Raw genomic sequence first — 24261 nt, forward strand, 5'->3', positions numbered from 1 at the left:
GCCGCCCCCAGCAGCCGGGGCAGGAGCCGGCCGGGGGGTCCCCACGCTGCGGGAGCGGCACCCTGGGAGGGGGGACCCGGCCCGGCCCCTCCCGGGGTTTATCTGCCACCACGCTGGGTGCTCCCGTCGGTGAACAGACCATTGCGGGGCTGCGTTACCCCGCGGGTGGGTGAGTCACGGGCGGGGGGGACCGTGGGTGCACAGAGGCTGCAGGCTGGTGGGGACAGGGCAGTGACCCCGGGGGGGGCAGCTGGGGTCGGGCTGTCCCGGCACCGCCACCGAGCCCACGGAGGAGGCATAGCCAGGAGCATCCCGCGGGTGGGAGCCCAGAGCCTGGCACCCCACTCACCCAGGGCCTCCAGCAATGCCCCGCGGGACGGGGCTCATCCTCCCTGGACTGAGGGACACCCCCAGACAGAGGTAAACCCCACAGAGGCCTGGGGTGCTGTGGGGGTCAGCCCCGGTCCCGCAGCGTGGGGCTCTCTGCCCCCCCGGACCCCTCCTGGGGTGCAGCACTGAACCACCCCCCCTACAAATCGCCCCTGAGAGCCCACCACCCTCGAGAGCACCGGCGTCTTCTCAGCCACCTCTTGCAAGGCTGGAGACAGGCCCGAGCCCCCCGCGGCCCCCGAGGGGCAGCTGGGGTCCCCCTTCCCCCCCGGCCTCGCGCCCTGGGTGCGCATTTGGCTTTTCCTGTTTCAGGTTCGCCTGCGAAGCCGATGAGGAAATAAGGCGGCGTCACACGCGCCCTCCTGACAGTTCGCCCCGGCGAATGTGGCCGGCGCGGTGAGGAGCTGGCAGTCAGGCACAGCGGCCACGCCGAGCGAGAGGTCGCTGAGGGCAGGGGCTCGGCTGCCCCCAGGAACCATGTTCTCCCGGAAGAAGCGGGAGTTGATGAAAACCCCCTCCATCTCCAAGAAGAGCCGGGCAGGAAGCCCCATCCCACAGACCCTGCCGGTGAGTGTCCCACGTCCCCCCCGGCAGGGTGGGAGCCGTGGGGCCACGGGGACCACTTGGGCCACAGCACCCACGGAGCTGCCGGGAAGAGCCACAGGGTGGGAAGGGGGACCTGGGTACGGCCAGGGGGTCTGTGAGGAGGAGGAGGAGGGAGCTGAGGAAGGACACTGCTGACTGTGCCTGGGGGGGGGGATTCTGCCCCAGATGAAGGCAACGGAGCAGCCGCCTGGGGGGGCGGGGGGGCAAGCGGGGCCAAGGAGGAAACGGGGGGTCTGCGGCAAAGGGAAGGGGATCCCGGCAGTGGGGGCTGCAGCCAAGGATTTGGGGAGGGCAGAGAAACCCCCAAACCTCCCAGGGGACAGCGGTGGGAGCAGGGGGACGCCTGGGCTTGGGCAGCCCCTGTCCCTCGGCTCTGCCATATATTTATTTACTTGTGGGCACCCCCCCAGCGCTGGAGAGGTGCGGGAGGAAGCGCCTCGCCTCCGCGGGGCTGGCCGGCAGCCGGGGCTCCTCTGCGCACCCCGGCACTGCCCTCCCCGCGCCTGCGCTGGCAGAGCGTGGGGCAAGACGGGACTGGCGAGACGGGGCCTGAGATGGGGCCCGAGAGCCCACCCGTGGCTCCTTAGCAAGAAGGGGCACCCGTCCCCATCCCCATCCCCCCCCTCCTCCCCGACACCTCCCCCCTACCCTCGGGAGAGGGGCCTATGGGTGGCGGACGGAGGGATGCTCGGCCGGGCGGCTGGGAGGAACAGCTACAGCCCCTACACGGCGGGGCGCCGCAGGACGGGTAAAGCCGACTCCCCCAAACGCTCCCTGGACTCGCTGCCCCACTCGCCCACCGTGTGGCTGACGGTACGGCCGGGTGCGCCCCCCGGATGCTGGCGGGGAGGGACCGGGGTCTCCGGGGCTGCTGCACCCCGGGGGGGAGGAACGGAGGCAGGTTTTCAAGGGTTGGGCTGGCCCCAGCCGTTCTGGGGTAGGGGCCTTTGGGCAGTCCCACGGTGGTCTGGCCGGCCCCGGGGGCAGCGTGGGGCTGAGCTGTCCCGGTTTGCTTTTGCCCACGGCAACCTCATGCTCTCGGCCGGCTCGGTGTCTGCCCTATCAGTACCAAAGTCGGCTTCCGGCCCCGCCGAGCTGGCAGCGCCCAGCCAGGGATGCTGAGACCCAGCACACTCGTGTCACACCTGGGTGCCTGAAGGTCGCCGACGGGAGCTGCTGGAGGGGCGAGGGTGGGCCCCCCCTCCCCGTGCCGCAAGGACCCTCGCTGGGCGTGCGGCCCCCCCGCGCGGTGCACGGCCCCGGAAGGTGCCAGTACCAGCCCTTCCCTCGGTGCAATTTTACCCCTAGAAACTGGGGGCTCCCTCCATCTGTAAAATATCTGCAAAGCCTCCAGAGAGTGGCCTGGGAGGTGTCCTCGTCCCTGCCCCCATCCCTGGGGCTGGGCCCAACCTGGGGACGGGACAGGCTGAAAAGAGGAAGGGATGTGTGGGGCCGGATCCTGCTGTTGTTTGGCCATGCCAGGGTCCCCATGCACCCCGGGGATGGGGAGCTCCAGCACAGTGGGTGCCGGTGCGGACAAGGCAGTGTCACCCACACAGTCATTGTGTGCCCCCCAGGACAAACCCCGACCCACAGGGGCTGGCGGGGGCCAGTGGGGGCCACGGGGCGAGCGGGTAGACAGGGTGGCTGAGCCAGCTCCTGGCCTGTGGTTTTGGAGCCCACGCTGCTTGCGAAACCCCTGTGCTGGGGGTGGTTTATCCGCCGGGAGCCCGGGAGCCTTGGGCAATGCCAGCTGCCGGGGCTGTCTGTGGTGTGGTGGGGACAGTGGGGATGGTGGAGCCGGCCAGGCAAGCGCCCAAACCCTGCCAGCCGCTGCTCCACTGCTGTTTTCTCACTGGCAGAGGCGCTGCCTTCGCCCTGCGGGGTCCTGAGAGTGTCCCCACCAGCCCCCACCCCAAGATCCCCAAAGGGCTGGAAATGCCGGGAAGGGCTACGCCTTGTCCCTGTGCCGCAGCTGGGCAGGATCGCCCTCAGGCTCTGCCAGGATACCTAACTGGGGAAACTGAGGCACGGCACAGCTGTGGCACCAGCCCCTCAGGCAACAGTCTGTCCCTCCAGGCTGGTGGCATGGGGGGTCCTGGGGTGCTGCCTTCTCCCTGCCCCAGCTGGGGTCCTGGCTGTGCCCCGCAGCACCGGCCGTGCCTGCTGGGACCTCACGCTCGTCCCTGCTCCCCAGGACCTCTCCCGCAAGGATTGCCTAGAGGCGCCCGGCTCCGGCCTGGGGGAGCTGCCCCCTGCCAGCTCCAAGCTCAGCACCAGCCCCAGCACCGTGGGTACCCTCAAGCGCCCCACCAGCCTCAGCCGCCATGCCAGCGCCGCCGGCTTCCCCCTCACCGCAGCAGGCCCCAGGGCCGTGCCCAAGGGCCACAAGACCCCCACGTCCTACAGCCCCATGGACGGCGGGGAGGGCCCCTTCATCGACACGGAGGACATCTCCCAGCTGCTGACGGACGTGGCCCGCTTCGCCGACGCTCTGGAGAACCTGCGGGATGTGGTGCTGCGGGACGGTGAGTGCCTGGATTGCCCCCAGCTCCCGCCAGCCCCGGTGCTGCCCACGCAGCACTGAACCATTCGCCACATCGGCACTGTGGGGCACCGGGATGAGCGCAGGAGCATCCCCTCCGTGGGGACAGACCGGACCTACGGGTGGGGGTCTCTGCCAGGGCCAGGAGGGGACCGGGACCCCCGGGGGGGGGCTGTGCCAAACCTAGCCACGGCAGCCGCGGGCTGACGGTGGCGGGTGGCTGCTGGGAGCTCGGAGCCAGGATAACGCGGCTTCCTGCCTGCAAGCTATTTTCATCCGCCCGTTTTCCTGTTTACAGTGCAGCGGTGCCAGCTGCCTGCCAGGGCCCCCAGAGCCCTGTGGGGCTCTGGGCACGGCCCCCCGACCCGCCAGACCAGCCTCACCAGGGTGGCTGGTGGGATGGGGTCGATGCCCCAGCCTGGGGCTGAGTGGGCTGCAGGGTCACGGGTGGGTGTCCCTGCCCACAGAGGCAAAGGGAACGGTGGCGATCTCGTGGTCCCCGTGGCGAGGTGGGGCTGCGGGGAGGGGGGGGGTCACATGATGCCGTGTTTTCGGTGCTGGCTTTGCAAACATGTTGACGCATCCCCACTCACCGTGGAAAACGGCAGCGCCCAGCCTGCAGCACCGCTGCCGACAGCCCCAGCGACAAGACCCACAGCTGGGCCAGTGGGAATGTGGCTGGGGTCTGGGCTACCGGGGGGAGGGCATGGGTTGGCAGATGGAGGGGGGCAATGCCTCAAGGTCCCTGCGAAGGTTTGGGCATTGCCGGGCAGGGAGGAAACAGCCCTGAGCTGGATGGTGACTGTCCTGCTGCCTTCTCTGCTCCGGGTCTGCGGTTATTGCTGGACCCAGTTTGGAACAGCTAGGATGGTGCCGTCCCCAAGCCAGCAAAAAGATGGGAGGAGGTTGGGGCCAATCTGCAGGACGCAGCCATGATTTTGGAGAGTCTGGCTCTCCTCTGCGCCCATCCAGCCCCATTCCCAGTCCTGTTCCCAGTCCTGCTGGTGTCCCCACTTCCAACTCCGGAAGGGGCCTCGAAATGGGAGAGGAAATGGAGGAAACCCCTTTCCAACCCCGAGCCGGGGGCCAGGAGGGGGGGTTTGCCCAACCAGGCAGTGGGTGCCAGGCTCCCATCCCAGTGCTTCCCTACGGGAGACTCCTCACCTCCTGACAAGGCTGCCAGCACCCAGCCCCAAGCCCCAGCCCCAGCACTGGGCTGGTGGGGAGACGTGTCGGACCCCTGGGCTCGCAGCTGGAGCCCATGGAGGGGACGGTTCCCAGGAAAGGACCCTGCGGGACGTGGCGAGCCCGGCTGGATGGGGCACGGCAGCGGACAGACCTGCTACATCCCTGCTGGCGGCTGGGAGCACCCGTTGGTGGGGAGGAAGGGAAGGAAATGAGGAGGAAATTCCCAAACTGCTTTCAAGGGAAAAAGTTACTACTGAGGAAAAAAATGCCTAAAAGGTCGGGCCGCCCCAGGCCCGCTGCTGCGCCGGGTGGGGGACACACCGGCTGGTTTAGCCATGGCAGGGATGGAAGGGGAGGGCTGGGGAGGTGCCGGACAAGCGGGACGTGGCTGTGCCAGTCCCGGGGAGCCCCAAACCCAAGGGGATGGGCTGCATGATCTGGGAGCCTGGCGGGACCCTGGCTGGCAGAGGGTGGGTGGGAGGCTCCAGAGGGCAGCGACACGGGGCAGCATTGCAGCCCCCCCTCTTTTGCAGACCCCAGGGAGCCCCAGCGGCCACTGGCCCACGAGTGCCTGGGCGAAACCCTGCGCATCCTACGCCAGGTCATCAACAAGTACCCGCTGCTCAACACCCTGGAGACCCTGACGGCTGCCGGGACCCTCATCTCCAAAGTCAAGGGTGAGACGATGGGGCTGGGAGCTCGGTCCCGCTCCCCTCCTGCCCCAGGCTGGGACGCGTGTGGCCCGGGGAGTCCTTGGGGATGCTGCCGGGAGCGGAGCTGCCCCACGGACAGGCGGAGAGGGCGAAGGCATCAGCTGCCTGCTTGCTGTGTTTTAGTTTTAAGGATGATGTAGCGTCAGAAATGACAGAGCCCAGATCCCTGCCTGGGGCTTTCCAAGCACGGCCGCAGGAAAAACACTTAAATAATTGGATCCCGCTCCCGGCAGCACCTCATGTTTATAGGAGCGGGGTCTGTGGAGCCCAGATCCTGCCCGGGGCACCACCTCCTGCCTGCAGTTACACCAGCGGGGAGGGGGACGGCTGCACTAACCGCAGGCAGAGCACATTTTGCGTCACCGTGCTGCTTCCTGGACACCGAACAGCAACCGCGAAGGGACAGGAAGCCTCGTGGCTGGTGGCAGGAGGTTTGCTGCGGGGCTGGCCCCACGCAGGACCGGGACGGAGCGAGTTCAGGCTGCCCACGTTCCTGGGCAGAGGGATGGGAGCAGATCCCAGCCCCTCAAAGCAGGGGGGGCTGTTGGGGCTCGGCTCGCCGGCCCTGGCGCCCCAGAGGAGCTGACCCAAAAGGCGTCAGGGTTTGCTCAGAAGCCCCAGCTGCTGGCAAAGGCACCACAAGCATCCCCTTGGCCTGGGTGTCTGCCAAGTGCCGTCTGTGCCGGTTCCCACTGCCACTGGCGGTTCCTCTTTCGGCCGTGGGTGAGAGCCCTCCTGGAGGAAGCCATCCCGCCTCGGGGCAGGGGGCTCTGGAGGTGCCATAAGACAGTGGAGGCAGTGGAACAGGTTCACAGTCAGCAGCACTTTTCCGGCAGCCCTGGGTAACGGGAGTAAACAGAAATGTGAGCCAAGTGGTGCTGGCAGGGAAGTCAGTCCCAGGAGAAATGGGGGGGTGCAGAGACCCTGCGCCGCACTAGAGCAAGTCCATCGTCCATAGGGATGATCTCCTCCCTGCTGCTCCTTGAGCCTGACACAGCCCCAGCCACAGAGTAGGGCTGAGACCGGCAGGAGCCAGCAGGTCCTTCTCCCTGAGATGGGGACAGGCGCTGGTGGTGACAGGGCTTCTGCATTTCCTCATTTCCAGGTTTCCATTACGAATCCAACAATGAGACGGACAAACGGGAGTTCGAGAAGGCCGTGGAGACCATTGCGGTGTCTTTCAGCAGCACGTAAGGGACTTTTGGCCAGCCGTCCCCCGGAGAAGGTCCCCTGATGGACCCCATCACCCCCACCAGCCAAGACACATCTCCACCCCTTGCCCCATCACCTCGCCCATGCATGGCCCCACACGTGGCAGCTGGTTTGGGGGGTGGTTTGGGGACTGGAGAGACCCCGTGGGGAGGGCAGATTCACTCCTGCTGCTCGCACCAGCAATTCCTCCAGCACTGATGAGGGACCCCAAAGCCTGCTCGAGCCCACAGGCTCCATCTCCCAGCCCCTCTTCAATGCTGGGCCAAGCTCTGGTCCTCCACCTGAATTACCAAGACCTCATCACGTGGAGCTCAGATGATCCCCACTGAAACCAGTACTGCAGCTCCAACTGCCCTAGCCCTCACCCGATCTCTCGGCCGTTGGTCGGGTGCTGCTGGGTGACAGCCCTGCTTGTCACTGCCCGTTCTCCCTTTGCTGAGCGCAGCCTTATTCCTCTTGTCACAGCGTGTCTGAGTTCCTCATGGGGGAGGTGGACAGCAGCACCATCCTCTCCATCCCACCCAGCGACCAGAACCAGGTGAGTGATGCCCACTCCCATCACACGGGTCTTGGGATGTGCTGGGGTGCTCAGACCCGGCTCAGGAAGGGGCTGAGCCCCCAGCCCGAGATGTGGGATTCCCATCTCACCTCCAAGCCCGGAAGAGTTGCGTGTGGGCTTTGCCTGCTTACTCCTGTCCTCACCACCATCCCAGAGAGGGGAAAAGCCACCTGGCAGCTCGATCCAAAGGGCAAAGTGGCTCAGGAAGGGATAGAGCAGCTCTATCAACAGAGGCAGAAAACAAGGCTCTGGTTGCTCCCCGTAGCTCTGCCCTGGTCTGGTGTGACCATAGAGCAAGGTATTTCTCCAGCAACATTCCCGTTAGCTCCCAGCCTTCCTGCAGGGCCATGGGCTGGGCACAGCAGACTTCCAGCAACAGCAGAAAGCCTCCAGCAGCTCCGGGTTTCTGCCTCCCCTCCATCCACCAGCCCCTCCAGCTACTCCCCTTCCTCTTGTCTGATCAGTCCCTTTTCTTTCTCAATTCCCAAAGACTATGGAGAGCCTCTACGGGGGGATCCCTGGGCCTGGAGGAGATGGCATGCCTTCAGGCATGGAAAACTATGACACGGGTAAGCAGGCGGCTCGCTGGGCGCAGGGTTTGGGGTGGTGGGGTACCCGGCTGACAGACCGGCCGGCAGGAACTGGCGTCTTCCCCATTGCTGCCGCGGTCCTGAGCCACACACGGCTCCTCGGCTGAGAAAAGGCAGCCGAGCTGCTGCTGGCACCGGGGGCCGGCAGGACACCAGCACAGTACGGTGCCGGCACAGGTATGGGGAGGTTTGCACTGAAAGCTCATGAAGTTTGCAGGGGTGAGCCAGGCTGTCCTGGGGTTTTCCCAGCTGTTCTGGTACTCCCGGGAGCTCGAAGGCATTTGGAGGGAGCGGGTCAGTGAACACAGCGCCAGTAGCACAGTTCAGTGTCTCTCCTTTCTCTCCTCCACCTTCCCCCTCATCCCATCACAGGCCGTCCTCCTGCTGAAGAAGTGGATGTGATGCTGCAGCGCTGCGAGGGTGGGGTAGACGCTGCTCTCCAGTACGCCAAAAACATCTCCAAGTACATGAAGGACCTCATTGGATACCTGGAGAAAAGGACCACGCTGGGTGAGATGGGGAGGATGGCGGGTGGGTCCTCTCCAGAGTGGGGCTGAGCCCTTCACAGCAGCATCAGAACAGGTCGAGGTCCTCTACAATCAACGAGGCTGAGGGAGTCAGACATTGCAAGGGCAGTGGGGAACTTCATTCCTGAACTTCTTGATTTATTTTTCAAAAGGAACCCAATCACCAGGGAAATCCTGGTGTTTTGTATGTCTTTTCACTTCCAACCTTTTTCTTCCAGAAATGGAGTTTGCCAAAGGGCTTCAGAAGATGGCAAACAGCTGCAAGCAAACCATCAGTCAGGAGGTAAGTCCACATGTCCCTAAAACCACCCAGCATCCAGGCTGTTGGGCTGTACTGGGAGAAAGCAGCCCTAGAGAGCTCGTTCTGCATGACCTAGTTTCAGAGCCCAGGAGAATGAGTGTGCAATTCTCCAAAGCTCTTTGTTTGGCAAAATTCACGTGTCCAGACCAAAGCAAAGGATAATGCTGAGACCCTGCAAAACCTCCTCCATCGGTAGCTGATGTTTCTGCCCTGGTCCTGCCGGGTGTGCCGGCGGGGAGAGCCCGGGCAGGCTCACACACCAGACATGCCCTGTCCCCTGCTCTCCAGCCCAGGACCGGGCAGGCAACACCACGGGGCCCTTCCAGCCTCCTCCAGCCTCCCTCCAAGCGGTCTCTTGGCAGCCTGTGACCACACTGTCTCAGTCCAGGATGGGGCTTTTACCGGTAGCCAGCAGCCAAGCTGAGACTCTGACTCTTCTTCCCCAAACACGGCACTGGAGAACATGTCTCCTTTGGTTCACGCCGCAGTGCTGGGGCTCAGGGTGGTGCATTTTCTTGTTTCTCAGACCAACATGCCTTTCCTGTCCATCTACCTGCTGGCCCTGGAGCAGGATATGGAGCACGGGACATCGGTTCTGCAGGCTGCCAACACCCTGCAGCACCAGACCTTCCTCCAGGTGAGAGATAAAAGGCCAACTCAGAAGGGTCTTCCCCGGTAGCTGGGTAGCAAGGGAGGCTGGTGGTGTCCTTAGTCCTTCTGCCACAGGCAGCTCTTCCAGAAACTGGAATCCAGTTGCCGCTCGGCTGAGCCACTGCTCAGGCTTGGCATTCCTCGGCTTTGCTCTGGCCTCAGTGGATCAATGAGCCCAAACTCTCAGCCAGATGCCACGTCCTTCGAGGGGTTAGATACAGGGTCTAGGAGAAACCCCCAAGTCTGGCATATCAAAGAGCACCTCCTTACTGATCTCCTCCTCATCCGAGGCCTCTCTGCATTCCCATGCTCCCCTCCAGCCCAGACCAAGCTGCACCCATCTCCCAGTGACCACCACTCTCTGGGGCTGTTTGCCAGGGGGGAATTGATGTCCTGTCATTGCAGAAGGTGGCTCTTGCTTAGCTCAGTTGGGAGGGAAACTGCATCTGGCACTTCCCAGGCTGCAGATTTTCATCCATGACACAAACCCTCCCTGTAACCGAGCCCAGATGTGCTGGGGAATGATAACAACCGCCACAGGGAACTTCTCCTTGCAAAGCCTTTTGCAAAGGGAAGAGCAGCGAGCGTTTAGCTCAGACCACCACGGGGGTTGTTTCTCCCTCCTGATTCAGCCACTAACAGTGAGACGCCTTGAACATGAAAAACGGAGGAAGGAGATCAAGGAGCAGTGGCACCGGGCGCAGAGGAAACTGGTGAGTAACAGCCATGCAGCACGGGCTGGGTTTCCACTCCCTAAGCCCAGTCTGGAGTACGCCTGTGACACGTACCCCTCCGAGGATGCTGGACTCCTTGCCCCTCTCCAGTAGCGTTAGGTGCTTTGTCCTAGGGTGCCTCTGCTGTGCTGGGGGACACCGGAGAAACATGGGACCCCGGGGAGCTTGCAGGAGATAACGATCCCCTTGCAGAGGTCAGTCCTCACCCTGGGTCACTGTTTTCACTGGCAGCAAGAGGCAGAGGTGAACCTGCGCAAGGCCAAGCAGATATACATGCAGCGCAGCGAGGAGCACGACAAGGCCAAGTACATGGCAGTGAAAGCAGAAGAGGAGCAGCAGAACACCACCAGCAGCATCACCACCAAAACCCTGGACAAGAAGAGGCGGCTAGAAGAGGAAGCCAAGAACAAGGTAGGGACATGACAGCTCTGGACTCGGGTTGAGCATCTGGCTGGCAAGAACCTTCTCACTCCTTGCTGCCCTAGCACAGGAGCAACCCTGAGCTAAGTGGACTGAACTGAGCTCCCCAAGGATCCTCGGACATGGCGCAGGAATGCCTGGAGGAACAGGGTCCAAGTGCAGAGAGCTGTTCTCCTTGTTCTCCTTACCTATGAGCTGTTTCCATCTCTTGCTCTCCCAACTCTCAGGCAGAAGAGGCGATGGCCACGTATCGGACCTGTGTTGCGGATGCAAATACCCAGAAGCAGGAGTTGGAGGATACCAAGGTGAACTCCTTGCGGCAGATCCACGAAGTGATCAAACAGAGCGACCAGGTCATCAAGATGGTGAGTGGGGCTTGCTTGGGATGGCCCCTAGGGCAGGGGGGTGGCCGTACCCTGCTCAGGAGAGGTTCAGAGCTGCCTCCCCAGCAGACCTAGCTTAGCTGCTCCTATTTCAGGTGAATTCCAGGTGGATGTAAAGCTCTTTTCACTCCCTAGTGCTCTGAAAAGCCAAGGCTCAAGGCTGCAGACCAAGCACTGCTCTGTGCTCCTGATTTCTCATCTAGCCTGGAGCTCCTTGTCTCTCTCTTCCTTGTATGTCAGCTCACAAAGCTCATGTCTGATTTCCTCTACCTTATTTTTAGGCCACAATCTCCTTCTACCAGATCATGCACATGCAGACGGCTCCACTGCCCGTCAACTTCCAGACACTGTGCGAGAGCAGCAAGCTCTACGACCCCGGGCAGCAATACGCCTCTCATGTCAAGCAGCTGCAGCGAGGAGACGAACCCGACATCCAGTACGACTTTGAGCCCTACGTGTCACACAACGCCTGGTAGGAGAGGAGAGGGGGAAATCACTGCTGCTTTACATTCATCTTCTCTGTCACTGGCAACCTCCCCCTGGGCCGGCACTACGCTCTCCTGCAGAAACCAGGATGCTTTCAGCGTGCCTGAAGGCAGCTCCTGCTGGGAAAGCTGGGGCTGGACCAGCTGGGAATTCCTCTCACATCCTCCAGTGGATGAGACAGGCTGTCTAGTATTTACGAGAGGACTGTAAATCCCAAGACAGGTGGATAGCAGCCATGAATAAGGTTTTCAAGTGTCCTTCCTTCTCATCCACTCAGACATTCCCTTTTCTCCTTTCTGCCAACCAGGTCCCCCTTCACTCGGACACGGAAAGGCAGCTTCAATGCCAATGACTTCTCAACGAATGCTGGCTCTGACGGGGCCGGGCTGCCCAAGGACGGGACCGTCTCAGAAGGAGGGACAGGACCCAAGGAGCAGCAAAGTGGGGCTGTGGCGGCTGAGCGGAGAGGTGAGCCCGGAGCAGAGAGGACCCTCTGCATCGCTGTCCCCACGGCACCGCTTGCACCAGGCTGCGTCCTCCTCCCCCTGGGTCAGAAGCAAAGCAGGACCTCCATGGGTAGCAAGGGGGGGGCTTCTGATCACAGCAGTAGGACAGGCTGGAATCCTTGCAAGCTGAATTTCCTGAAGGACACAAAATCAGATCTATGGGGTTTTTTTGCTTTAGCTGCCTAGTGCTGCCTAACAGACCATTCTCCAGAATCCCATCTCTTCTTTCCCTTGCTGGAGTGTTACTGAAGGTGTCACAACCCCACCAGCCCCTTCACCAGCCTGTCAACAGGAAACCAACCAGCTTTCTTCAGTAATTTGTCTCCCAGACTCTAGGCTCTTCTCCCTTGTTTCTCTCCTGAACACAGAAAGCAATCTCAAATGAACTCTGTTTTCCTCTACAGGTGGGAGAGGACACCAGGTCCATAAATCCTGGCCAACTTCCATTACTGAAGCTGACAGCAGCCTGGATTCAAACGCAGGTAGATACCGAAAACAGCCCAGGGCAGGCAGTGCTCCCCCTTCTAATACAGTCAGCCTAAAACCAGCACTGGAGTTAGGTGGGACCTGGCACTTTTTTATCTGCCTTGTAATAACACTGTGTTGTGAAAAACTGCTCTGATGCCCATCTCCAGCAGGCTGGGATGGGCTGGGCTGGGCTGGGCTGGGCTGGGAGACCACTGAACCTTTACACTGCACTGGCTGCAGCCTGCTCCCCTGCAGGGCACTGCGGGGGCACGCACAGCCCCTGCTAGCTCCCAGTTCCTCGTTTTCTCTGGAGAGAGCTGCCCCGGCTGCCCAAGGCACGCGACGGCTTGCTGTGGGAGTCCACATGCATCAGAGTGCACTCAGAAGAGAAACAATTTTGCCAGTAATCTCACTGCTTGTGGGTTTTCTTTTGACAGGCGAATTCAGCCATAAACTCCAGCGGCTGTCTTCCAACGGCACCATATCCTCCAGCGAAGAGCTGGAGGAGAAGGATGAGAACGCTACCCCCTTTGAGCAGAGTACGTGACAGCGTGGGAGGTGACGCAGTGCTCCTGCTGTGCACCCACACACCATGACAAAGCTAACTGCAGGTTGACTGTTCCCAAATTCAGTAGTTCTAGAGGTAAACCGAATGATTGCTGGGAGGATACCTGATGGTGACCTCACGAGGAGCCCAATAGCATTGTCTTTACCAGGGATGAGCTCTGGTCAAACCAGTGGGAACAGATGAGCTAGGGCCGCACGCCTCAGAGTACAGGTTGTAATGTTGCTGAAGAACTAGTGCTTCCAGCTGGTTGTCTGATCTGTGACAGTCACCCTTCCGCTTGAGCTTTGCTTAACCTTACCTCCTCAGGAGCCAGGATGCAGACACATTTCTTTTTGTTCTGCTCACAGGCATCAATGGGATCACCCCAGAGATGACAGCTCCGACAGGGCCCTTCCGAAACGTTGGCTTATCCAAGGCTGCCCAGACTCATCGGCTGAGGAAGCTCCGTACCCCTTCCAAGTGTCGGGAGTGCAACAGCTACGTTTACTTCCAGGGAGCAGAATGCGAGGAGGTAAAGTTGGAAGTGGGAAGAGAGCCCGGTGGGTGGAACGGATGGAGGATGTGTCCCATGAACGGGGTGACCCCACCAGTACCTGCGTACAGTCCTCTGATTCACTCTGTCCCCAAATGAGAGCCGCACATTCTCCAGCGGCATATTGCGGCGCAGCTTGTCGCTTGGGTGTCACAGGTTTGCTGTAGAGACCCAGCCAGGAGCTCTGACACACGTGGTCAAAACCCTGGGTGTAACCACAGCCAGGAGCTCTAAGTTCTCTGTGGAAGCAGAGGTTCCCGCATGAACTTTAGGGCAGGACTACCTTAGCCCAGCTCTAACCTGTGTTTAGGAAGATGTTCCTCCTTTGGGGACCTTTGCATTGGTCCTGCAGTGTCTCCAAGAAAGGCACTTTTCCTGTCCGCCATCGTGCTCAACGAGCTCCTCGTTTCTCTGAGCGATGCCCGGTGTCTCTCAGCGGCCACCCTTCCACCTGACCCACAGAGCTCTCTCCCACCCCCACGCATTTCCCTGTGTTTTCCAGTGCTACCTGGCCTGCCACAAGAAGTGTCTGGAAACCTTGGCCATACAGTGCGGGCACAAGAAGCTCCAAGGAAAGCTGCAGCTTTTCGGGCAAGACTTCACAAAAGCTTCTCAGAGTAGCTCAGATGGCATCCCCTTCATCATCAAGAAGTGCATTTCTGAGATCGAGAAGCGGGCACTGAAAACCAAGGTGATGCACTCTCTCTTCCCTCTCCTTCAGCTAAGCTAGCTCAGCTTGAGCTAGCTTCTCTTGAAATGGTTTTCATGCAAAGGCAGAAGATCATCAGTCTTGTTTTTCAGATTACTAGGAGGCAGGAGGCCAGAAAGTCCCAGGTGATAAACTTGGCCCTGATACCCCAAACTCTGACCTTGGAAACACTTCTCTTGCCTCCCTCTTTCCTATGAAACAGGAACAGCAGTAACGTCAGAGCTGGAAGGGGATGTCCCAGAATGACTTCTGAGAGGGATTTCCAACCCCCAAAAGGAGAGGGTGGGAGCTGGAAGGTCACTGTCTCATGCAAACTTGAAGAGAAACATTTCTCCTCACTTCAACTCCACTTTTCTCTCTTTTACAGGGCATCTACCGAGTTAATGGTGTCAAGACCCGTGTGGAGAAGCTTTGCCAGGCATTTGAGAATGGGAAAGAGCTGGTGGAGCTGTCCCAGGCGTCCCCTCATGACATCAGCAATGTCTTGAAGCTCTACCTGAGACAGGTAAGGTGCTGGTGATACCTTCTCCTGGGGGGGGAGGCAGGGGAGAGGCGACCAGAGGAACTAACTTCCCAAAACTAAACCCGCCTTCACCGAGTCATCTCTGGCAGGAGTAATTCTGCACAGACTGGGCTTAATAACTGTATGGCTGTGGGCGGTGAGAGGGGTCCCTCCCAACTAGGAGGGGATCAGCGGTGGAGATGGGACGATGTGCGTGAGTGGGGACGAGCGCGCACGCTGCGCCTCCTCCGAGCCGACGGGGGGTTTCCTGCTCTCGGCGAGCCCTCGCCGTCACTTCGCATGGCTCCTCCACCGCTGCAGCAGCGGCGTTCATAGCCGCAGAAAAACAACGTGCAGAAGCACCAAATCCTCCCTCCCCTTTGCAATTGGGGAACCAGGTACACAAAAAGGGAAGTGATCCAGCAAAGGTCGCTCCGCAGGGCAGAGCTGGGGCTGAGCTCGCGTCTCCCCGAGCAGGGCTCTGCCCTGCGGTGGGCTCAGCCAGGTGCTGTGCCCCTCGTCTCGCCCTGCGGTGGGCTCAGCTGGGTGCTGTGCCCTGCCACCCACGGCAGCTCTGCCTCAGCCACCCTCTGCCCCCAGCAGACACCAGTACCCAAACTGGCAGTGCAAACAGCATCACCCACATCCTCCAAAGAGTCACCACAAGGCAGGAGGAGAGGAAGCAGCTTCTCCTTCACACTGCAGCCTTGCCGTTTAACTCCTAACTGCTGCCTTTTCTCTGAGGGCTGGTGTAACTCCGCAGAAGGGCTCCTGTGTGTTAACTTGGGAACCGGGCTCAGGGCTCAGTTCAAGGAGGGAGCTTTGTCCCTGGGTTCCCTGCACAGAGAGGAGAGAAGGGCTCTGAATTGCCTCCGGGGTTTCTCCAGAGAAAAGCAGAGTGGAAAGAGGGGAAGAAATCAGTCCTGAGCCAGGATCCAACCTCTCACTGTGGAGAAATGGGTTTAAAGTCCCTCTGCAAAGTGCTGGATGGGAGGGGAACCTGCTCTGCTGTGAGAGGCAGCCTGTCCCCAAAAACATCTGTTTAAGCCACTCTGAAAACATTACCAGCCATGCAAAACCACCAATTAGTTAACATGCTGCTCTGGCTGCTTTATACAAACTTCAAAGCAAGAGTTTCCACCTAACCACAACCCCACCTTTGCTGCAGGCTATGCCGATTACATCCTGCGTTCTCCACCCCAGAACAATCCATTCCTGTCCTCTTTCACTGCTCTCCTCTTTCTAACCACCTTTGTCTGCTGGGGAACCTGCTGCTGTGCCCACCCAGGGCCAGGGCTTTTCTAGGGGAGAAAGAGAATCCCTTAACCTTGACCGGAGGGACCTATCTGGCAGAGAGCACCCACGGGTTGATCAAAGGCTGCTTTTTGCTTGAACTTCCCAGGTACTAATTGGCTAGGACAAATGAGGCTGGATTTACACGCTTCAGGAGATGGATAAATAAACATTACCTTCTGGCTAGCATGTTTTGCAAGCACCGGGGATGTTTCCTTGCTGTAGAAAGGCCCCAGGTTTCCTCAGCTCGACAACACTGGGCAGGTTTAGGTCTCGGGCAGGGGGTTGAGGCTCTCCCCACCCCGGGCTGGGAGGCTCGGCTCTCCAGCACCCATCTCCCCTGTTCTTGCTTGCAGCTGCCGGAGCCCATCATGCCCTTCCGCATGTACAACGAGCTGATGGGCTTGGCCAAGGAGAGCTTACAGGGTGGCGAGGCCAAGGGCAAGAGCGGGAAGGGGGGCCCTGAGCTGGTGGACAGAGGAGCCGCCACAGACAAGGTGGTGGTGAACCTGGTGCTGAAGCTGAAGGAGCTGCTGAAGGAGCTTCCCTGGGAGAACATGGCCACGCTCCAGTACCTCCTGCAGCACCTGAGAAGGTGAGAAGGGCAGGTCCAGAGCCCATGTGGGTGCTGGGGCACCTTCCCCTTCTTCCCTAGGGTGGGAAGGTAAGTGCAGCCTCCCCACCGGACCCATGCTGGCCGTGGGGACAGCGCAGTCCTTCCCAGGAGCACGGAGGTCGATCCGTGGCTGCAGCTACTTCTCTGCCGCTCATGAAGCCCATGTGTGCCACGAGAGGGGACTCCCGTGCTGCCAGCCCAGCATCTCCTCCAGCCTGGATGTGCCAGGCTGGGCGAGTCCTGCTGGTCCACCCGTCCCTTCTCCTTGCTTGCTCTCACGAGTTCCTCCTCCTCCTCCCCAGGATTGTGGAAGTGGAACAGGACAACAAGATGACCTCAAGCAACCTGGGCATCGTCTTTGGGCCAACACTGATGCGCCCAAGGCCCACGGACGCCACTATTTCCTTGTCCTCGCTGGTTGACTATCCCCACCAAGCTCGCATCATTGAGGCACTCATCATCTTCTATTCGACCATCTTTGAGAACAAGGAGACCACGGTGCTGGCCGACTCCAGCAAGTACGCCACAGACAGCAAGGAGGAGGGAGCCAGCTCCTCTGACCTGGTAAGAGTCTCTGGGGAAGGGAGCACCCTTAGGGGACGCGGAGCCAACCAGGACAGCCTGTTTGTGCTTGCAACCTGGCGCAGATCAGCTGGGGCAGACCCTCCTGCAGCCCTGACACCTCCCAGCCCTCTCCTGAATGGTGCCCCAGCTTCGTGCTCTGCCCTGCAGATCGCAGCAGTGACATTCCCCATCCCTGCTGTGCCACATGGTGGTACAGGTCCGGCCAACACTGTTGCCCTTCTCTTACAAAACTTGCCTTGCTTCGTCATGTCCCCATGTGCCTCCCCACTCCACTTGCGAGTGATTTTCTGCCCCAAAAGAACAGTCTCAGTAGGTGAGACAGGCAGGGGGTGGGAGGGTGGAGCCTACACACCTTTACACCCAGACAACAAGTTGGTAGTTCTCCACTTTCTGGAACCATTTCTCAGTGAATGAGAAAGTTTTCTTCTCCTCCATGCCCTCACCACTGCATCTCTTCCTTCCAGTCCCACACAGGCTCCCAGCCTGGCAGCATCCCCTACCTAGAGCTGCCTTCAGAGAAGGGCAATTTGGATTACAGCGCCGACTCATTCGCAGGTAAGTGAAAGGCACCCGGTGGCTCTTCCCCAGCAGGCACAGGTCTCTCGGGAGGTCTGAGGTATGTCACTAGCAGCAATAACGCAAAGCCCTTCCCCTGTACCTGAACACCATGAGTTTGGTGAACAAAGCTCCTGCAGATGCCATTGTGCCGGGCAAGAGCGTAGCACAGGGCTCCCTCTGTCCCACAGAGTCTGGCGACCGCTCTGTTGACTCCGACTCTGAGCTGGAGGATGGTGGGGAGCTGCTGGCCACCACGGACGGGGGCCTACGAACCCAGCTAATGAAACAGGGGAGCGAGACCAGCACAGACGAAGCTCAGTTCTGCGATGATGGGAGTGAGGGACAGCGGAGCCGGAGCTGCAGCATGGGCCAGTCGGATGCGGAGGGCACCGCTCCCCGCTGCTGCAGCCCCCCAGGAGAAGAGCAAAGCGATGCAGAAGACTACCCCGAGCGCCGCTTCCCCACTGCTGACACGGACTACAATACAAACCAGTCCAACAACACAGCCATGCCTGCCACTGCCTGGCATCTGGCAGCCAGGTGCCAAGGCGGCTGCGAGCCAGGCAGCGAGCAGCAGCCCCAGTTTATCTAAGCCACTGAACAAAAATACCGCGGACGCTGGGACGGGGCAAAGGGACAAAATCCAGACGCTACCCAGGCGTAGCGATGCAGAAAGCTGTGATGTTGAGGGGTGGGGAGGGACAGCACAGAGCTGCGGGCAGCTAAGGAGGGGTTTGGTGTGTCAGCTGCAGGCAAGTCCTGGCTGTTTCATGGCTGGAGCTTTCACACAAAACCCCCGAGACCCTTGGCTCCCGATGGGCAACATCGGGTCAGCCTGCCTCAACTGCTGGGAGCCCCCACTCGGTCCAGCAGCCCACGAAGCACGTTTCTTGGGAAGGAGCTGAGGCAGGGCAGCCCCTTTGCTTGTTGTTAGGGACTAGGAAGGAATCCAGGGTTTTGCCATGTCCAGGTCACAAGTTTAATTTTTTGCCTTGCTCCTTAATCCCACGCCTCTACTGCAGAAATCAAGATGGGGGAGTCAAAGGATCTGATCATCCTTGCTGGCTGCAGCTGGAAGGCGAGGTGAGGCTGCCGGGAGGTGATGTGGGGAGAATTCCCCAACAGTGGGCAGGAGAAGGGCACGGCAGCCAGGCACGGGCACTGCATGGACAGACGGACAATGCCGAGCACTGCGTGCATGGCCTGGCTCTGCTGGCCTGGGGAACAGCTCGCCAGGAAGGGGGGCACAGCCAGAGGAGCGCTGGGTTCGGTGTAGCTGGGTAAAAGCAACTCAGACCATCTCACGCGGAGCTGGCCTCGGCTTTAGGGCTGTGCCTGCATCGCTTGCCAGGCCCTGCAAGGTACATTTATCATGTATAACTGACTGTACCAGGCATCCAAAGTCCAGCAATAAATTTACTGCCTCAGCACTTCTAAGCAACACAGGACTCAACCAGCGACATGCCTTTCCTGGCTCAGCTGACAAGGTTTGCATTGCTGCTTGTATTTATGGGCATTTTTCTACTTGGCAGGAGCCACGCAAAGAGCAATCCGGAAGCTGTGAGCAAGCTCAGGGGACAGGTTTTCCTGGCTGCACAGTCCTGAGCATTGCCTAATCTCTCAGGGTTTTTTTTGATAGACATTTGGTCTCCAAAAATCTAAGCTGCAAGTCCAGGACTACACCTCTGCTCTTCCAGCTGGCCCCGAGATGGAGCTGAGCAGAGAGCAGGTCACCAAGAGGAGAAGCCTCCTCCTCAGGACTGCCACGGCCTGAATCGAGTCACAGCCCCTGCCAGTGTAAGAGGCTTTTTAAATTTTTTTTTTCTAAAGAGATAACCCTTCAACATGAAACCACTACCTCTGCTGGCAAAGGAACTTAAAGGGTTAAACAAGACCAGCCAAAGTCTATTTTTTTTAAAGCTGCGAGACTTTTCTGCACTGAAGCATAGAGAAACAAGTAGATTTTTAGCTTAGAAAGAGATGAAAGCTGTTTTTTTCTATTACCCTGCTTGTACTTGGGCTGCGTTCCTGCCGTCACCGCTGAGCGTGCCACTAGACCCTCGACACGGGAGGCCACATGACGAGCAAAGACCCAGAGCTCCCGGCCAGGGACAGATGCACAAGGACTTGTGCAGGCACCTCACACACAAGCAAGTCGCAGTCCATGGTTCCTAAGAAATTGCACAGATCCAAAGGTGTTTTCTAACAATTAGCCAGACCCTTCCTCCGTGAGATGCTGGACACCAGATCATCTCTCTCGCTCTGCCTGCTCACGCGTCAGGCCTCGCCACTCCAGGTCTGAAGAGCATCCACCTCAACGGGACAGCAAGGGGAGAGGCAGAGGCGGATCTCCGGCCAAGGAAGCCAAGCGAGTGAAGCCGGAGCGATGTTCCAGCTGAAGATACACTGAACGGCATTTGGGGGGTTATATGCACCTCGTTACTGTAGAAATGGGCAATCAACCAGACGTTTGACCCCTTTGAGGATCAGTCTCCAGCACAGGGGAGAGCCTGGGCTTTATAGCTCCCAGAGCTCTCCGAGACTAATCGGAAATGCATCTCAGCATAGCAGGTCAAAGGTACACAAAACCAAAGTTAATTTACAGCTAAATGGTTCATAACTGAGCCAAAGAAGAGCTAGAGATACCTGTGAGACATTCTGGTCTGCAGCTCTTCAACAAGGCGGTTGGATTTTTCCAGCAGGTCATTTCCATGGTAGCAAGAGAAACAAGGCCGACTGCCCTCTCTTGCTACCAGCACTGCTACCACAGGCGGTACCACGTGTGTTTGCAAGGATGGATGACGGGTGAGTGCAAGTGAGGGAAGGGACAAAAGCTACGCTTGAGCTTCACATGGGAACAGGCACCCTTCTATTTGTATAGTAATTCAGCGTGCAAAAAGTAAAGCGTGTTTGTTATGACATGCCTGTACTGCTGTAAGAAGCTGCGTTACATGTTTTGCTGTATTCAGATTGACATGCTTCAAAAAAAAAAATAAAAAATAAAATCAGTGTGTTCCAACCTGTGTTTGTCCTGGAGATCAGTCTTCCAGCCTCCTGTGCCCATGGCTGCAGGAAGCTAAGCACTGTAAGGAAGTACTCCACATATTTCTAGCAAGTAAACTGAAGTTTAAAAACCCTCAAGAGACCTGGAACAGATTAAAATGAAAGTGATGGGGGGTGATAAGCAACTCTCCATTGCAATACCTGAAAACCATGGTTTCAAAACAAGGGCCAGAGGGTAGAACAGGTAAGGTAAGCAATGAGCTAAGTCTGAACTGCAGCATCAAAACTGCACACGACAGCTGGATCCAAGTTCTGCAGGGTGAGCTCTCGGCTCAGCCATGATGGAGAGTCCATCAGAGCTTCAGCAGCAAGACATTCTAAACAGAATGAAAAATACAGGAACTCACTAAGTCTACAAGGCTTTGCTACAGGGCGAGGCTGCGAAATACAAGGCCAGCAAGGAACAGCCAGAGTACAAGTCTTTATTAAAAATAAGATCCTATAAAATTAAATAGGAAAGCAAAGGCCTTTTCCCACTTGCTTCTGCCCTGCACGCTTCTGTTGCTTCAGGTGACTTCCAGGCTTGAGTCCTGAATGAAGACTAAGGAGTTACAGCAAATCCGTGCTGGAAAACAAGGAATTAGGCCGAGTAACACAAATTGCATAGAGGCAACACAGAAAGAGCATTTTCTTGGCCGTCTATGAAAAGGCAGACATCTCAGAGTGTCTGTAAATTGCCGGTGGATGGGAAGATCGGGAGGTGTCACACAACTCTTCCATGCCTGGAAGAAAGAGAACTCGGGATGTGAATCACCTCATGCCTCCCTCAGCAGACTGCTCTTGAGGCCAAGCCCCACTGCCCTGAACACTGACAGGCACATCCCGAGCGGTGGATACTGACGCACAAGACCAGGCAAGCCTTGCTCTGGTCTGTCCTCTCACTGACAGTTCCCTCCACAAACAATTTAAAGTTTTGAGATAATCTTTTCCTGGAGGCAGCTCACTTCAAGTCAATCCCAGACAGCCCCAGCACTGCCCAAAGCCCTCCGCTAGCCAGGGACTTTCATGGTTTCATGCTCTGCCTTACCCGACAGCTCCAGATTACTGCACCAGTCTGTAGGTGATGTAGCGGCCCGCGGTCTCACTCGGTCTTATGATCTTCACCACCTAGAAGGGCGACAGAAGGAGCTCATGAGGGAGAGAAGCTGGTGGTGAGCTTCCCCTGCAGGGCTTCCCTGCCCAACACAGGCGCACACTCAGACCCAGACAGAGTGGCTGTAAAGCTGCGGCACTCAGCAGCCACAGAGACGGCCGGCGCTGAGCTCCCTGCTTCAGCTGGGGCCATAGCATGGAAGTGCCACCCCCTGCTGCAAGGGGAGGGGGAGATCACGGAGCGTGGGGCTGGGTCATATCTCCTGGCTGTCACCAGCCAATTCAGCAGGCAGCCAAGACTGCGGTGTCCCTGCTAGAAGCCTGCTCAGCTCACACACATCCGTACCCAACCTACAACAGCTTTTACGTTCGAAAGAGATACCTTCCCTGCCTCCAAGAGTTCTGAAGTGCTGTAGAGCAACTCCCCTCCTTGCCCTGCCCACAGGAAATTGTCACCTGAGTCTATTTCTCTCTTACCTGACCACGCTTTATTCCGAAATACCGGGCCACAGGATCCCCGGCCTGTATCCTCGGGAGCTGGTTCTCTCTCAGCTTACTGTGCAGGAAGTCAAGGAGAAGCTCCCCTGGCAGAACACACCACTGGCCCAGGTGCCCGTTCGTTAGCACAGCTCACGGAACAAAGTAATAAACCATCGCACGCAGATGTATTCATTTTCAGCCCAAAGCAAGCCTGCATCACACCCAGGCAGGAAGGGGAGAACAAACAAAGGATACTATCTGGCCAGTAGCTCAGTTACTTCTTCCTTTGTCATGACAACGTGCTCCGGGACCAACTGTAAAGAACAGGGGAGAGAGACTGTAAGATTAGAAAGCCAGAGAAAGTGACTGGCTCCTCACTGTGGTAGGAGAAGCAACACATGTGTCAGGAAGAAAAGTATGTCTGCCTCACTCAGCCCGGCCTTCCAACCGAAAGAAAGTCTCTGGGAGCAGCTCAAGCCACAGCTCAGCACAAAAGACTGATCATACCGCCTTCGCTCCACTGCCCGACACTGCTCACCTCGTGCTCTGTGATGTTGATCAGAAGCTCTTGCTGCAGAAACTGCTCCAGGATGTATTTGGGAGCCATATCTACCAGGGACTGGAAAGGGAAAGGTCTGTCAGACAGCAGTGCTGCTCTGGGACAGCCCTGCCTGTGCTCAGACACCAGTCACTGCAAGCGTGGGATCACTACACGTGCGCTCACACAGACACAGCTAAGTGGGCAAAGAGCGCACAGATGTCCTGACTGCTGGCAAACATCCCCTGTTCGCTCACCCACCTCCTGGCTACTCACGGACCTCCAGCTGTTCTTCTGGAACCAGAAACAGCTGTTCTGGTTAAATACACTTGCACGTTAAGCAACAGCCTGTATTAAGGTGCAACAGGCTTTAGTGGAAGACTTCATCTGGAATGAAATTCTAGGCTTTTATTTGCCTAAAGAAGCACTGAAAAACAGAGAGGCAAAACACCCGTGGCCCACAACAACCCTCTGCCTCGGAGACAGCTTTCTTTCACCGTACTTCGTACCTGCTTTGCCGAAGGGGTCATGCCTTGCTGTACCACGATCAGCGCTCTGGTGATGTTCTCCTCCTGCATCCTCTGGCAGTACATCTTGATCGTCTTTATTCCAACCTTGGGCTCCTCTGGGAAAGAAGCCAGCCCCAGGGTTACACGCAGCCCTCCCTCATTCCGCTGACAACACCCCGCCCCAGCAACCGAAGCCGTCCCTTCCCGTGCAGCCCCGGGAGCCGGAGGAGACTCTTCTCACCCGGGAAGAAGACGAACATCTGGTCGGTGGGATCGTCGTTGTGAGCCACCAGCACCGTCAGGTCGGTGCGCCGGGGCCGGCCCTCGCTGGGTTTGTCACCGAACTGCCCCTTGAACTCCTCCAGCGTCTGGTCCAGCTCGTCCTGGGTCACCAGGTAGCCCCGGTCGTGGCAGAGCTACCGAGAACGCCCTGCGGTCAGGCGGACCAGCCCTCACCGCCCCGGGGACGGAGGACGGGGGGGAGTGGGCCGGGGCCGGGGCCGGGCCGCCGTGGCACCGCCAGGCCACCGCGCAGCCTCCGCTGCCCCGACAACACCCCCCGCCGGGTCTCCGGCCCTCGCCGGGTCTCATTCCCGCCCGCCCGCACCTGCATGATGGTCTTACGGATCTTCCACAGCCGGTACGTCTCCTCCTCGTCGTCCATGGCGGCCACCACCTCCCGCACCGCCCGAGGTCCCCCCCGCGGGCTGCCCGCGCTAATGCCTGCTCGCGCGGAGACAGGCGGCGCAGGGCGGCCGAGGGGGCCTCGGCCGCGGGGACTCCTGGGAGCTGTAGTCCGCCTCCGGCTGCAGCTGTGGGGGGTGGCGGGGGTCCCTCTCCCGCAGCCGGGGCTGTTCCCCGCTGCCCGAGCCCCAGTCCCGGACAGGCTGCGGACCCATGTGCCGGTCAGGAGGGAAACCGTCGCCGCGCGGGGGGG

At 59.2% G+C, this 24261-nt stretch overlaps 3 protein-coding genes across 4 annotated transcripts in view; 2 read left to right on the forward strand and 1 right to left on the reverse strand.

The window, feature by feature from the left end:
• The first annotated feature begins 98 nt into the window (after nucleotides 1–98).
• Nucleotides 99–20551, forward strand: HMHA1 (histocompatibility (minor) HA-1). 2 transcript variants are annotated; one of them, XM_010563162.1, is made up of 24 exons: nucleotides 99–165; nucleotides 703–957; nucleotides 3194–3524; nucleotides 5263–5406; nucleotides 6548–6632; nucleotides 7120–7192; nucleotides 7704–7782; nucleotides 8176–8313; nucleotides 8549–8613; nucleotides 9158–9268; nucleotides 9915–9995; nucleotides 10248–10427; nucleotides 10664–10801; nucleotides 11101–11291; nucleotides 11613–11773; nucleotides 12216–12293; nucleotides 12717–12818; nucleotides 13195–13358; nucleotides 13882–14070; nucleotides 14456–14593; nucleotides 16240–16478; nucleotides 16802–17063; nucleotides 17549–17639; nucleotides 17831–20550. In XM_010563162.1, the coding sequence occupies exons 2-24, from the start codon at nucleotides 868–870 to the stop codon at nucleotides 18232–18234; spliced, it is 3534 nt and encodes a 1177-aa protein (XP_010561464.1). In that variant the 5' UTR covers nucleotides 99–165; nucleotides 703–867; the 3' UTR covers nucleotides 18235–20550. The 2 variants fall into 2 exon arrangements, with proteins under 2 accessions (XP_010561464.1, XP_010561463.1); XM_010563161.1 differs by lacking the exons at nucleotides 99–165; nucleotides 703–957 and adding an exon at nucleotides 1665–1809 and having other exon boundaries at nucleotides 17831–20551.
• A 562-nt stretch (nucleotides 20552–21113) lies between these two features.
• Nucleotides 21114–24067, reverse strand: POLR2E (polymerase (RNA) II (DNA directed) polypeptide E, 25kDa). Its single transcript, XM_010563164.1, has 8 exons — nucleotides 23932–24067; nucleotides 23566–23740; nucleotides 23325–23440; nucleotides 22816–22896; nucleotides 22533–22591; nucleotides 22275–22353; nucleotides 21733–21812; nucleotides 21114–21427 (listed from the first exon to the last, which is right to left on the reverse strand). Exons 1-7 carry the CDS (start codon nucleotides 23986–23988, stop codon nucleotides 21747–21749), a joined length of 633 nt encoding a protein of 210 aa, XP_010561466.1. The 5' UTR covers nucleotides 23989–24067; the 3' UTR covers nucleotides 21114–21427; nucleotides 21733–21746.
• Nucleotides 24068–24221: 154 nt separating this feature from the next.
• GPX4 (glutathione peroxidase 4) overlaps nucleotides 24222–24261 on the forward strand; it is a 2177-nt gene continuing 2137 nt past the window's right edge. Inside the window, 1 exon segment of the mRNA XM_010563272.1 lies at nucleotides 24222–24229. Coding sequence (XP_010561574.1) covers nucleotides 24222–24229 — 8 coding nt within the window.

The sequence above is a fragment of the Haliaeetus leucocephalus genome, unplaced genomic scaffold, assembly GCF_000737465.1.
Source record: "Haliaeetus leucocephalus isolate CR32 unplaced genomic scaffold, Haliaeetus_leucocephalus-4.0 Scaffold164, whole genome shotgun sequence".
Lineage (NCBI taxonomy): Eukaryota > Metazoa > Chordata > Aves > Accipitriformes > Accipitridae > Haliaeetus > Haliaeetus leucocephalus.